This window comes from Pieris napi, chromosome 9, assembly GCF_905475465.1.
Source record: "Pieris napi chromosome 9, ilPieNapi1.2, whole genome shotgun sequence".
In the NCBI taxonomy this organism is placed as follows: Eukaryota; Metazoa; Arthropoda; class Insecta; order Lepidoptera; family Pieridae; genus Pieris; species Pieris napi.
In genome coordinates this window covers 7,672,824-7,687,680 of record NC_062242.1, presented here as the reverse complement: position 1 = coordinate 7,687,680, position 14,857 = coordinate 7,672,824, and the positions used below count along the sequence as shown (strand labels likewise).

At 32.2% G+C, this 14,857-nt stretch overlaps 2 protein-coding genes across 4 annotated transcripts in view; one reads left to right on the top strand and one right to left on the bottom strand.

Annotated features, from left to right (window-relative positions):
- Positions 1–14,857, top strand: part of LOC125052711 (CUGBP Elav-like family member 3-B) — a 447,174-nt gene that overhangs the window by 161,958 nt on the left and 270,359 nt on the right. The window lies entirely within an intron of this gene.
- LOC125052714 (parkin coregulated gene protein homolog) lies at positions 9,124–13,784 on the bottom strand. The gene is made up of 4 exons (XM_047653707.1): positions 13,353–13,784; positions 12,964–13,135; positions 12,020–12,169; positions 9,124–9,673 (listed from the first exon to the last, which is right to left on the bottom strand). Exons 1-4 carry the CDS (start codon positions 13,635–13,637, stop codon positions 9,513–9,515), a joined length of 768 nt encoding a protein of 255 aa, XP_047509663.1. The 5' UTR covers positions 13,638–13,784; the 3' UTR covers positions 9,124–9,512.

Genomic DNA, 14,857 nt, shown 5'->3' with positions numbered 1-14,857 from the left:
AAACTTTATCTTCCAATTTTCCATATTATTAAGAGCACAAGAAGAATTTTGACCAGGTAATCATGGCATACCAAAAAAAAGATAGCGTTTAAATATATTTATGGGTTGCAATATAAACGTAATAAAAATATTTCAAGTCAACAAAGTTATATACGTCACCTATTCACTGAAGCAAATACCTAGTTAGAGCTTGAAAATTAACTGGCATACGACAAATCAGCTGATCTTCCACGTCAAAGGGTAGGAAAATAACTATCGTTACGGCAAATATTAACGAGCTAAGAATTTATAACGACGTTCTTACGAACCGTGTGCCGGAGTATTCGCGAAAACAATTTCGATTCGATTGTAGTTTGAAGTACTGAAGTTGTCATTCAGGTAAAAATAAAAACTTCATAATAATAACTTGACTTACCCATGAACTTACATTTGCTATTTGAATAAAGTCAAACTAAAACCTAATTATTTTACGATTGAAAGATATAGGTTCATTTGGAATTGATCCATTTTTATGTTAAATGTTTCAAATTAGAAAGTAACGTTCGAAATCAAATACATCGACAACCTCATTAAGTGTGTGACATAACTTCTGGATAGTTATATCATAAATTATTTGCACAATGGTTATTGTTTATAGAAATTAATAGTGATACAATACGACGACTATTTAGTTTATATGAATAACAAAATATATTTCAATAAGATAATAGTTTAAGAATATTGTAACTTTTATATTATGTAAATATTGAATTGATATTAATATTACATGTAATATTTTGCCATTATGTGAATAAGGATTCGTTTTCCGTGTCAACTGGAGTGTACGTTTGTGCCAACGGGGTGAATATTATTAATATATTTTTAAATTGAAATTACACCCATCTTATTCTCTTACAACATAGTTTCTATAATAGTACTGTATTTGTCACCATGGTATTAAATTATTATTATTATTTTATTTTATTGTGAAAATGGACACATTTTATACTTAATTTGTACTTTTTTAGTTTATTTTTTTATAAGATTTAAAATACCTCTTTATGTATCAAACATTTGTAAACTGCGAAGCATAAATATGGGTGTTATAAGTTTTTCTGTGTTTCTGTCTATGGAATCGTAGGAAGCTCCTTAACTAATGGACCGATTGTGATGCGGATTTTGGGGTGTTTGAGATGGTTCTTGGCTTTCTACAATTTATGAAGATAAAACGTCGGGTAGAAATCTTAACAGCATAATGCCTATTGTTTTAAGACAATTCTTTGCATTATAATTTACAAAACCCATCAGTTCTCCCACTGCGTGTACCCTGATGTAAGAGTTCGAAAGTAGTTGGAATTTACCAATCATTTTCAATTTTATAATAATTATTTATGGAATACCATTTCTTGAAACACTTCATACTTAGAACTTCTAGTGATTTCTACGAAACATTTATATAAATAGCGTAAGCTTCTTAAATGTAAGGAAAAATAAGTAAGCTGTATATTGTATAGATAAAATGTTAAAAGATCGTTGTGTAAGATTTCCTGCCACAAAGAACACTTGTCCTCTGTACACCATATGGATTTTCTCACCCATTTAAAGGTAGCATTTACTACTTACGGTCTTGTGAATTATATTTAAATATTAGGTAACAATATTTGGATAATACAAATAAATATAAATCAATTGTATTAATTATAATTAAATCTAATCTTCTACTGTCTCTATTTAAACAAATTTATTTTTATGGTAGGAGCACCTTCCTATTTCAGGTAAGGTATTTATTAAAAATTCTTTAATATAAATATATAATTCTTAATATAAGAAAATTTATTTTTGATGATACATTGACTTAATCGAAGCATTATCCAAAAAACAGTTACGCCACATCTCTTGAGGTCTTGTCCTCAAAGTCAAAGTCAACATCATTTATTCATATAGGTAATACAATGTACACTTATGAACGTCAAAAAAAAAAATATATAAATTGCTTTTTATTTTACATTAACTGCCAGTTCTCAAATCAAGGGCGTAGAACGGAAGAGAATACGGAACGTAGAACGGAAGGCAATAAACTCTCCGTCACTCTTTTTAATCGAAATTTTCAAATGACTGTATCAGTTTTGCGATCATTAGTTTTTAATTAGCCTCCTGTTCCTGACGCCGCCGACGTTTTGTGTCTAAGTCTTGGTTTCCACACTATATTTTCATTCACCGAGTGTTAAATGAGCACATAGAAAGACCATTGGGGATCACAGCCGGAGTTCGAACCTACGACCTCTGGTTTGAGAGTCGCACGCTATCCGAACACTGATTGTTTTTAACTATACAAAGATAAAAAATATTAACCCGCATTTGCTGATGGCCTGAAAAAAATGAAGCAAAACGCCAAATTAGATATAAAATTAAATTAATTTAATAATTTTATTTTGCTGTTACTTATGGTATTTGTCAATAAAATGTTCCTTATTTCGATATTATTTAATACCCCAAACCTTTAAGTCTAAGGCAAATAAATTCATTAAATCACGGTTATCTTCCGAAAACCAAGGGTTGTCCGCCGGTTGTGTAATCCGTATTAAACGCCGCAAGCTTTAATGCCGCTTTTGTCCTGTTTCTTTCTTATCTCAGTTAAATTTGTCTAGGCGAAGCGATGAAACAGGCTAGGTAGGGAATGTTTTTACACTATTGCGAATATCACAAATATGTTCTAAACAAGTCCGTTTTATCTGATTTAAGTTTACATATATTCAACATTCATTTTCACATTAAATTCATTCAAATAGATAAAGTCAAAGTCAAAAATCATTTATTCAAAGACAATGTACACTTATGAACGTCAAAAAAGAAATATACATTAAATGCTTCTAATTTTACATTTACTGCCAGTTCTCATATCAAGGGCGTAGAACGGAAGAGAAGAACTGGCAATAAACTCTCCGCCACTCTTTTTAATCACCAAGTTATTGTTTTACACAACCTTTGTAAGGAGCTGCAACCATTACAGCATGTGCCACATGACATCTTAAGTAATAAATAATAATAAAATAAATTAAAAATAAAGATTTGTCCTCTATCAGCAGGAGGCATGAAGAAATAGGAGCACGCACTTACATTCTCGTGGGAATAACACGCAAATAAAATATATAAGATAAAATACAGAGTACTACAAGTACTAAGCTTTTATTAATTTTTATATTTCCACAAAAAAAAATTTTTTACACTTAATTACAGCTGATACGCAATTAAATATGAATCTAATAGCCTGTAATATCATCTAGTAGTTGTTTATCTATATCAAGATAAACAATACAAATAAGGTAGGTAAGTTTTACCAAGTATCTAGTTACATTTTGGTGTAATATGATGCCGACTTAAGTGGCAGATACCTAGATGCCTGCAGCCACGATTTATTTGAGCTGCACTCGCCGTTATTGCCGCTTGTTAAGCCGGATCCTGTTTTTGTTCGCTAATGAAATGAGAATTTCAATTACTACACTATTTACATTAATTGCAAAGTTGTAGCAGGCTCTGACCTCGCTTGCTATCCAAAAGGGAGTTTAAATGTCGAATTAAAGAGTGTGTCTATATTTTTTCATAAGGCAACGTAATCTTACGGATATAAATACGTCGATGATAAATATTTGCGCCATAGGATTTTGTGTTATTAAGAGCAGTGGTTTCACGAGCTTCTCACAAACCTCCGCAAAAACCTGGCTGTGCACAATTTTTATATGTTCACATTAGCATATGATTGAATGATAAACGTAAATGTTGTGAGGATACTGGCTAGTTTTATACAGTAGAAATGACGCGAAAATGCTTATCACCTACTTGGCTATAAAGAAAAATGGTCAATAAAACAGATGCAGACATGTGAGGCTCGATTTTCATAAAGTTCCAGTGGCTTATTACTGGTACTAAATCCATACAAACATACCTGTTTTATATTAGAACTTTTGACTGATACTGTGAATATAAAAAATCACATGATAATGTGCTATAATGTAATGTTTTGTTTAAAATTTTGGTACACTGATTTATACGATAATAATAATTTTGTAAATAAACAGTGTTGGCCTAGTGGCTTCAATGTGCGATTCGCATCTCTAAGGTCGTAGGTTCGATCCCCGGCTGTGCACCAAAGGACTTTCTTTCTATGTGCGCATTTAACATGCGCCCGAACGGTGCAGGAAACCGACATGTCTTAGACCCAAAAAGTTGACGGCGTGTGTCAGGCATTGGAGACCGATCACCTACTTGCCTATTAGATTTAAAAATGATCATGAAACAGATTCAGATATCTGTATAGGTTGTAGCGCCACTGATTTTAAAAAAATAATTTTATGCACATTACAAAACTTATACTAATATACGCATTCATTCATAAACTTGAACGCTCAAGTTCAACTTTCCCATAATAGTGACGCGACGCCGCCTGAATAAAATATCGCTCTTTTTTCTCGATCCGATTTCATAGCCATGCCTTGCTTTTAATGAGAACATAATGATGAAAAATATGGCATTACCGTCTTCCCCGTAATATTAATCGCTGCAATTTTTCTGCTAGGGTTTATTGCGTGAAATCGTGGATAGTGCTTTTTACTGTCTCCGACTATACACAATACTAGAGAGTTCACTTTGAGATATATTGCTGTGCTTACTAGTAATCACTGGGGGTTATAAATTCATTTTGTTTGTAGTATATACGTTGAAATAGTACACCACTAAGGTTTTCTATCGTATAACGAATTCAAATACTGCATTATTATTATAAAAGTATAATTATTATAAAAATATAATTCAAGATCTACGGGATAACAATGTGATTATTGTTATCCCGTAGATCATTGACTCGCAATCCAAATGTAATTATAATTAAATTGGGTTGAAAGGAGTTATTTGATATTTCTCCGTATGATTAAGTTTTTGCTTTTTTAAAGTTGTTTGATACCAACAGTTACTGTTTAGATGGCTTGTATGCTAATGATTTGTTCTAATAACTCATTAATTTATGCCCATTATTCAGCGCAGTATTCAGACAATATTATTGTTGAAGTTCAACCGATGTTATGATGTTCAAATTATTATATTAAGTTTACCAACATATTAATTGTCTGATTTTCGTTAATTGTGTTGTAGTAGCTATATAAAGATAGATTTTAGAGAGTAGGATAATCGAAATAGCGTTTATCATTGTCGTATAACTAAAGCTACACTAGAAGTTTCATTCTCGGTGAAACATTAACTGTGCTGTGTTACAACATACAGTCTGCCTGTGAAGTGTACACAACAGTAATTTGGCAAACGCGATAGCTTTGTAATTAATTGAATAATGTTTTTTTACAACAACGTTCTAAGTAGACAATTCGTTTCTCAAAACGAAAACTGTCCTTCCGAAAAAAAAACTGATTCTATTTTTAAAATATGTGCTTGCCTTGTTTTACCTAATCGGATCTGATATCTATTTATTGAAGTGAAACTTTCTTTATCGGGGTTGAAAAAAAAATTTAGTGTAACATTTTTTCGTTACGCATCACATTTTTCCGTTACGCGCCATCTTTTGAAGTGAAACTTCTTTATCGACGTATGGGAGAAATTTTGTAGCAGGTTACGCGCCATGTTGCTTTTTGAAGTCAAACTTCTTTATCGGCGTTGGATAAAAATTTACACACATTTGTCACATTTTTCGGTTACGCGCCATCTTTTTCTTGAGATTTGAAGCCATTAGTAACAAAAATATATAATAACGATAACAATGATAGTAATACTAATAATTCTATTACAATTAATGAAATTCTGTAATAATCTTAGTACTACATAGTAGTACAGTAATAAGTTAAAATGGAATAATTGTATTTGTATTCATGTCTATGATAATAAAAGCCTTTTGTTAAACTTTATCTAATTTAACTTTATTTAACCAATTTCTGTAAAGTTGCATATAGTAGATCATTTTTCGAAAAATAAGCTCATAAAGAAGTTTCACTTCTTACGTGTGTACACCTAGTACACGCACACATTTTTTTATTATTTACACTTCGTTGCATTACATTATAAAAATTGAACATAATTAAATAAAAAGAAGGCAACTGGCGGCCTTATCGCTTTCGAGCGATCTCTTCCAGGCAACCACTGTGAGGAAAAATTTTAGTGTGAGGATATTTTGAATATAGAAAAGGGGCGTAAATCCGACGTAGTTGTATAATTGTTATACTCCATTAAATGGCATTTATATTCATACCACTATTAAGTAAAGCCACTGAAAACCATTAAAAGTAATTAGTCATCGTTAAAAACAGATACTAAATAATTTTTCTTAGAACAATTGAAGCCGAGGAGTGTCTGGAATAGTTTTGGGGCAAACTCTTCACGAAAATTACCGTCTTGATTGCTCCTAAGATAAATTATTGGAGTCTGAAGACGATTTTACGACATAAATCTACTAGATGTGATTGTAAATAAAAAGTTACGGAGCATAAAAAATCATTAATTTTATTACCATCTTAGAATCGTGTACCTATGCTATTTATGTTTTGTTATTTACGTAAAATATGTTATTATTTACTATTTACTGTGTTGTGTAAGACTCAGATAATAAACGAGAGTCGTTTCTGTGCGGGCGGGTATTATCAAATCTAGAAATTATCAAGCTAACAAAGGATACCTTAGATTATATACTTAATTTAATTATTATACTATGTATGTATGTATGCCCAGAGAAAGGTGTTCGCAACTTTAATGAAGCGACTCGCACGCGGAGCTTAACTAAAAAAAAATATGTTAAATGTCAAAAAATACATAGTTTTAGCGATCATTTGTCACAGTGACAGCCAGTGTAAAATGTCACATGCCTTATCTAGTAGTTGTAGATCCAGGTGACCGGTTATAAATGTGAGACGTCTAAAAAGGTGTCGCTTCTCAGCCGGCTGCGAGCGCCTGATAAATGTACTGCTGGATCCGCCTCAATTTGTATTAATATTTATAAGACCATAGTTGATACACCTGACATCTATTATACGGTATGAATTTAATTTTGTTTCATTTTATATAGAAGCTGAAAATTCGTTTATAAAATTAGGAACCATGACTTTCGTAGACTAATTAAAAGCTTAGTATAATGTCAATGTTATATGTTTACAAGAGGTGTATAATTTATTTTTCGTTTTAGTTTGATATTTGCACTATATGTTACACACAACCCCTGAAACAATCATCATTATCTATACTGAAAATGACTTTTGACTTAACTAATTATGATTTCATGAGTAGCGTTGTTGATGTCGTAGGTTCGATCCCCGACTGTGCACCAATGGACTTTCTTTCTATTTGCGCATTTAACATTTGCTCGAACGGTGAAGGAAAACATCGCGAGGAAACCGACATGTCTTAAACCCAAAAAGTCGATGGCGTGTGTCAGGCACTGGAGGCTGATCACCGACTTGCCTATTAAATTTAAAAATGATCATGAAACGGATTCAGAAATCTGCTAAGACTAAAGAGGTTGTAGCGCCACTGATTTATTTTTATTTTTTACTTATGAAATCATATCATTGTTACACGCAATACAGGTGTTAATGTTACAATAATTATTTTTCTGATTTATTAATCTATAAACGTCATGCTTCTCGCATAAATGCCATAGACTAAGGTTCTTGAAGATATTAATACTAGGAGCTCATATCGCGCATATCATAAAACTCTTCACCTTATATACGACGGGCGACATCAAAGAGCCTCGGATATCATATATTTTATTACTAGCATTACTTTTTCTATGTTATATTGGCATTATATTAACTAAGGAAAAGCTATAAGTATTTTGTAAAGCGTATCCATTTTCGTTTTAATTAAGTCTCTTAAATAATATGAATAAAGCAGGGATTTTTGATACACAGACTTTGCCAATAAGTTTAAGTCACTTAGCTAATAGGATATAATAATAATATAATAATAGCCTTAATTACTGTAAAATACCTATCATAGTACATACAAATGTGAAGTACTATGAACACAAGTAATTAATCAGCAGGCCGGTTAATTTCTGCTTGTTCTTGGATAGGCCTCCTCTGAGAGCTTCCACTCTTCTCGGTGTCTAGCTTTGCGTAGCTATGCTATGTAGCATATATAAGCATAACATAGGGCCAGCTACTCTACTTATCATCTTCTCATCTTTTTATTTGCCTTCCCCGTTTTCTTTTGTCATAGCGAGGAAGCCATTCCGTCCATTTATCTTTGATTTCTCTCATGTCCTGTCCATTTCCATTTCAATATTTTACTAGAAGTAACAGCATTTCTAAACTTTGTAATTTTTTTTATATTTCATCCAGTTGTACACCATCTTTCAATTTCAGACCTAGAACACTTCTTTCGATGCTATTTTGACATATTTTTTTAGCCAATAGATTAGTAATTAACAAAGCGCTCTAAATGTTGTGTTCCATATACATTGCTGCGTCTGTTCTAGTAATTTAAGCCTATACTAGCTAGACAAATATTATAGTCTTTACCAACCCAAAACAGTAATTGTTTCAGTGGGAATCACATTACAATGTATGAGTACCGCTAAGCAACCTGAATTGGTTGAATATTATCTAGAGACCTAGCCACGGTAAACTCTTGGCTCCTGTTTATTTATTATTTAACACTTTTATTTTCAAGTATACTGAAAAATAGTGCGATTAAAATAATTCAATAAAAAGGAGAGCCATTGGCGGCCCTATCGCTTTAGAGCGATCTCACCCGGGCATATTTCAAAATTATCTTAACTACTGAGTATATTTTTCAAAGGTTGCAACAACCTTGATACAAAGAAACGAAACCACAATATGTAAATGATATACGTCATCTAAAACTAATATTATTTGTGATGCAAATCACATGCATAGATCTCTACGCTTCGCTTGTAAAGTGCTTTGCCCCGCTCCAAATATTGACCAGGTCCCTTGTGAGGGGATCATAACACGTTCGAACCGGATACATAATGTTTGCTGACATCTATACTTACCTTTATCTTAAGCATAGCTCAATTATTAGTCTAATGCGATTCTTAAAACTTGTGGTTCGTTTGGAAGCTGGTTTTTGTACGGTAATGGAAATTCGATGAAAATTAGTGTAAGTCCAAACACAAGTTTAGATGAATCGATTTCAACGTTTTATTGCTTTTTCAAATATAACAAAATTTAATAAAAAAAAATTAACAACGACTAAAAAGATACCATCATAACAAAAACGTAACAAATAATTGGTACAAAACAACGTATTTTACAGCCTACCGAAGCTTTTAACAGAATTTATGCTAATTAATCTCTTAGAAATGGATAATGGCACTAATACTAAAACTAATTTAACTTGTACTTTAGATGTAAATAACAATATTTCATTGAGTATACTAAATCAGACTTTAAAATTTAATATTGCATTAGAAAGAAGCGTTGTGTGAAGTTTACGGAATTTTATATATGTAATTATAATTTAAATATGGTTTTCTAATTTTACTTTGTAGCCGTTTCAAGCTAAAAATAGAGAACCTAATTCTGTACGCAAGATTCATATGTGGGTATCATATATTTTATATTGATAAATGCATCCGGTCCTCCATAGCGTTCGAGTATTTGCAAAGTGTCTTCTATCAAATCTGCAACGTTCTCTCCACGGGTAGATGTGTGATCAATACCTGACCCCATATTTCCTGAAACAAAAATGTTATGTTAAAAAACGATTATAAGAATTTTTACGTTCGCCATTTGTTAGTTTTCTGTAATAATTTTGTCTCAAGAATTACGATGCATAGTCTAGCATATTTTACTCACATCATTTTAATCATTCATTTGAATAGCTGGTGAATGTTGCGCGTGCGTTTGTTTTTCCTTTCTAAGTGCGCATTTAACACTCGTTCGTATGGTAAAGGAAAACATCGTGAAACAAAACAAAAATTCGACAATGTGTCAGGCTGATCAGGTGATTCGTTTTAATACGGAAGTAGGTACTTGCCTATTAAAAAGGTTAATGACCACGAAACAGATAAAAAATCTTGGACCTACAAGGTCGTAGCGCAACAGGTTTTTATCATTGTTATCATTTCATTAGTTTCTCGCCATCATTTATAATCATACATAATTCATAATTAAGTAACGATACATGCGATTCATTAAACTTGTAGGAAAAGTTAAAGCGAAATACAAAATCGTATGTAAAAATCTCTTTAAAGCCAGTAGGGCTTTAAAGAGATTTTTACGTACAAAGAAACCACATTTCAAACAAATATGTCCGTTCCTTCCCGTTTACGTTGAGATTTAGCACACAAGAATGACTTGTGTGTCAGGTACTAAAGAGGTATGTAATTTGCAAACATTACCCGCTAAAGTAAACGACACAAAACGTCACGGAAGAGGCGCCAAACCTCGGCCGCAACTATTTGGCAACACGAGAAATGAGGGAACGTCGTGTAGCTTTGCGACTTTATAGTCGCATGACCAAACGTTAGATCTTGGTAATATTTTGCAAAATATGTTTAAGCTGTAATTACCGTTTAAATACTTAAATTATTTGTAAATTTACTTATTTTGTTTGTTACACAAATAATGATTCATAAATGTCTAAATTAAGCTTAAACTATTTAAATAATGATTTGTCATGTTTATTTCCACAGAGAAACTAGTCTTGAGGACAACGTTATCATCATTTCATACTTTTTAATATTAATAAAAACTTAAATCAAACTTTATATCTAGGTAATATTATACAAAATATGTTCACACTTTTATAAAAACAAGAGAACATCCAGAGTATTGACTGAGCTTTCAAGGTTTTAATTAATATTAATCTTCACTTACGATTTCTAACATTAATGTGATAAAAAAAATTTATCAAAAAAGGCAATCTGCAATTACCGTTTAAAAAATTGAATTTATTTTATATTTACTCATTTTGTTTGTAACGAAACGAGAGTCTTGAGGACAAAATATTCACCATTTCAGAATTTATATTATAAATAAAAACTTTTTAAAATATAAATCAGCCATAGCCTATTTAAGAACTCTGTTGCAGGTTCTTGCGACAAACAGCCGCTCGTTTATCCAGCTTAGGTAACACGAGGCCGACGCGCTCACAATTCAGTAACAATGCGGTCGGGTGTCAGACCACGGTGACGACGTGACGACAGAAATTCACGGCGTATTTCGACGTACAACGTTGCCCTGACAACGTAATTAATCTACTTGAACCGACAAGTCTATTAGACTGAAAACAATATCGTATAGCCGTCAATTTGATGCTTGTACGCATGATTGATGATTGTCATAATCCGCCATATTGTGATGATACGTTGGAGATAAAATTCGGGTTGTAGGGATATTACATAATTATGATTAGTAATTTTGAAATAAAGATATAACTTTACATTATGTTCACACCTACACAGTGTTTATTGGTACATTGTACGAAGAGGGAAACATAAATATTTAAATTTGTTACTTTTTACCAAACAAATACTCGTAATACTTAACACATGGTCTATAATCATTGGTTATTATGTAATCTTTACTATTTAAAAGTATTATTTACTAGCTGCTCCGGCAAACGTCGTTTTGCCATGTTTATCATTTATGGTTATTGTGCCTCACTCGACATAGATAGGTATAGTGTGTCGCGGACTTTTTTGTAGATATTTATAAGATCTACAACATTTTATGGTTCTATCTTTAATAGTTTAGGCAGGGTACGCAAAATAAGTAACTTTTTTGGTTGATTTATTACACCTTGTGTCCGAAAAACCCTAATATCTTACGGAACCCTATTTTGGTTCAACATTAAATATAGCCTATATTACTCGTGGATAATGTAGCTTTCGAATGGTAAAAGAATTTTTAAAATCGGTCCAGTAGTTTATGAGCCTATTCATTACAATCAAACAAACAAACAAACAAACAAAGTTTTCCTCTTTATAATATTAGTGTAGATATTTGTTTCTCCGCACGTAAAAACAAGAGAACGTCCAGAGCATTCAAGGTTTTAATTAATATTAATCTTCACTTACGATTTCGATCCTTAAACAGATTAAGGATTGGTAAAATTTGCCTGTAGTAAGGTACAAGCGCTTCCCCAACCCGGTCGCTCCCAGTCACAAGCATCTGTATACATTTGAGGGCATGACACAGCACCGAGGGGCGCTTTGTCGCGAGCGCATCTAAACAAACATTCTGTGTTAGAACAAGATTGCGACTTAATAATTCATGACGCTTAACGCATTGAGTATTTATGCTTTAAACCTTATACTGCCATTGATTCATATTGATTAGAACAGAACTACTCCTACTTAAATAGTACACATTCTAAATCTTATATATTTAACGTGCAGAAGATAAAGTAAAGCATGGGCAAGGGCTTATCTTGGCTTTTAAGGAATAAAATGATTTTTCTGGAATCGTATTAGATTTCGTATTAGAAACAACAAAATACTTTTTTGTATATGTATATAATACGATTGTGGGACCGAGGTAAAATCTACCAAATTTCTAGTCACTAAGATCTGAGTTTTTATATAAATAAAATTACTAGAATTACAAATTATTTGCGTTGGATTTCAATAAAGAAATAACACGCTGATCGCATTACATACGAATTTGAGAGATGGGAATTCTATTATTTTAGAAGCACTCAATTCTAAATCTCGGCTCGAGTTACTGAACTCATGGATGGGAGTTTTTAGGAATCATCCGCTTAAATTGAATTGCTATAACAATTATTAGGAACAATATGTATTTCAAAACTGAAAAAAATTAAGCGAAGTAACTTTTGCGTAGATTTTATGAGGTTTGAGATATTTTATCTTTTACAACTAAAACTATTCATTAAAATCTAATAAACAACGACGCTGCAAAAAAATATATTAAATAAATTTTGTAGCTAGGTAAAAATTCCTAAACAATATTTCATCTTTGTTTGAGTATGAAAATAATATATATAGTTAATAAGACTCACTTTTAATAGGTATTATTAATTGTGGGACCACAGGTAATATTTTGTATGACCCTTTTGTGACCAAATCATGGATTCCCTTCTCAACAATAAAGTTAAATGGGTAGTTTCCTTCTGCGAGCCCGTCAAAAAAAATTGGCAAGTAATGATGAAAATCCAAATTTTCTATTGGTACCTGAAAATATTATTTCAGAATGGTAATATAATTTCTCTATTTAAATAGTATAAACAGGCGTAATTCTGATGAAAATAGTACTTTGATTTCTTTTAAAGCAACCACATGTCGGAAATGCGTCGCTGGTAACTATGCACAAAATTACAAATTCACTCAATGAAACCTACATTAGTAAAATCGAATAAATCTGTCACATGTAAAGAGCATTCAAGTGTACCTTCCACTGTAGTCGTTTCCCGCTGCTGGTGAACTCAATAGAGAGAGGAAATTCACCCCTTTGATAACATCTTCTGAACATTGTCGGTCTCGGGGGCAAAGGATCGAGAACGCCGCATTTTGGAGGCGGCAACACTTTTGTGTTCTTCTGCATTGCCTGAATAGTAAAAGCAGGGACAATCCGCACCTTTTTCTTTCCATAGGGATAGTTTGGGCTCGGTTTCTTCAAGGAGTTTCTGAAATCTTTCCCGCAAAGATCGGGTGTACACGGCGGTAGCAACACCATTATTAGAACATGATACAAAATCGGATAATATCTTTATAAAATGTTGACACGAGTAATAAAATAAGAAAGCAAATTTGTTCACGGGCGAGCCTCTGATTGTTTATTTTGGAACGTGATCGTTGCTTGGCAACGGGTCGCCTATCGATTGATTGCCGACAGCGCCCCCACACTCCCTGTTAAGGCAGGTGTACAACGACGTTCATTATTGAACATTTTGAGAAGAAATATTTTATTTTTAATATTATTTATTTCAATTATATTTTTGTAAATTCTTGGAGATTTAATGGAGCTTAAGTAATCATATTAGTTATAATTGATAGTAAAATGATGCGTTTTAGTCGAAAATTATAAATAAAACGTTTTAGTATAAAATGAAGTGGAATATTTTAATATACTATATTTATAATTATGTAGATCATAACATAAAAAATATAAACATAATTAAATGGCAATACATGAACTCCCGACCTAATAGGCGGGCCATACCGCGAAATTATATTAGCGTTGGAGAATTTTATTACATTTTAATATAAGGTATCTTACAATATCCTCAGCTGGGGAAACTGCCGCGAATTTTGATGGCTTCTGCTTCACATAGAAAATGTACTTTGATAGGTTTTTTCATCGAAAATTTACGGTACGCGAATAAATTGTATTCGATAGATTTTTTATTACTTGTCGAACTTTTATGTCATTACGGGAATATTAGAGCTCGGGATTGTTTTATGAGTTTCCGAAAAATTTGGCTTTATTTGTTGTACCTATTACCAACAGTTTTTGCGATTTGACAGTCCTATAACTTAACTGACAAATGGAAAAGTTATTTGACTTTTGTTCCAAATAGTTGTTTACCTAAAACTAAAAATAATAATTAAATATAATAATATTGTGATTTTGAAAGTTTACAACCCTCGTTTAGCATGCACCATGAATATCACCCCTTATGTGTTAACCCCTTAACATCCGCCATGACAGAGATTTCGCGGTAAACTGAACGTCAGCCGTCGAGCTTGTTCGATATTTAAAATTTAATATGCGATCAGCTGTCGACCGATATTATGAAGGTTTTTACATAATCGTTGAAGTTTTAAAACCTCTTTGCTGTCAACTTAAAATTAATCTAAACTGTTGTGCTTATAATAAGAATTTGGAATATATTTAAATAATGAACGCAAAAATATGTTTTATTAATGAAATACGTAAGACTATGGTTCAATATA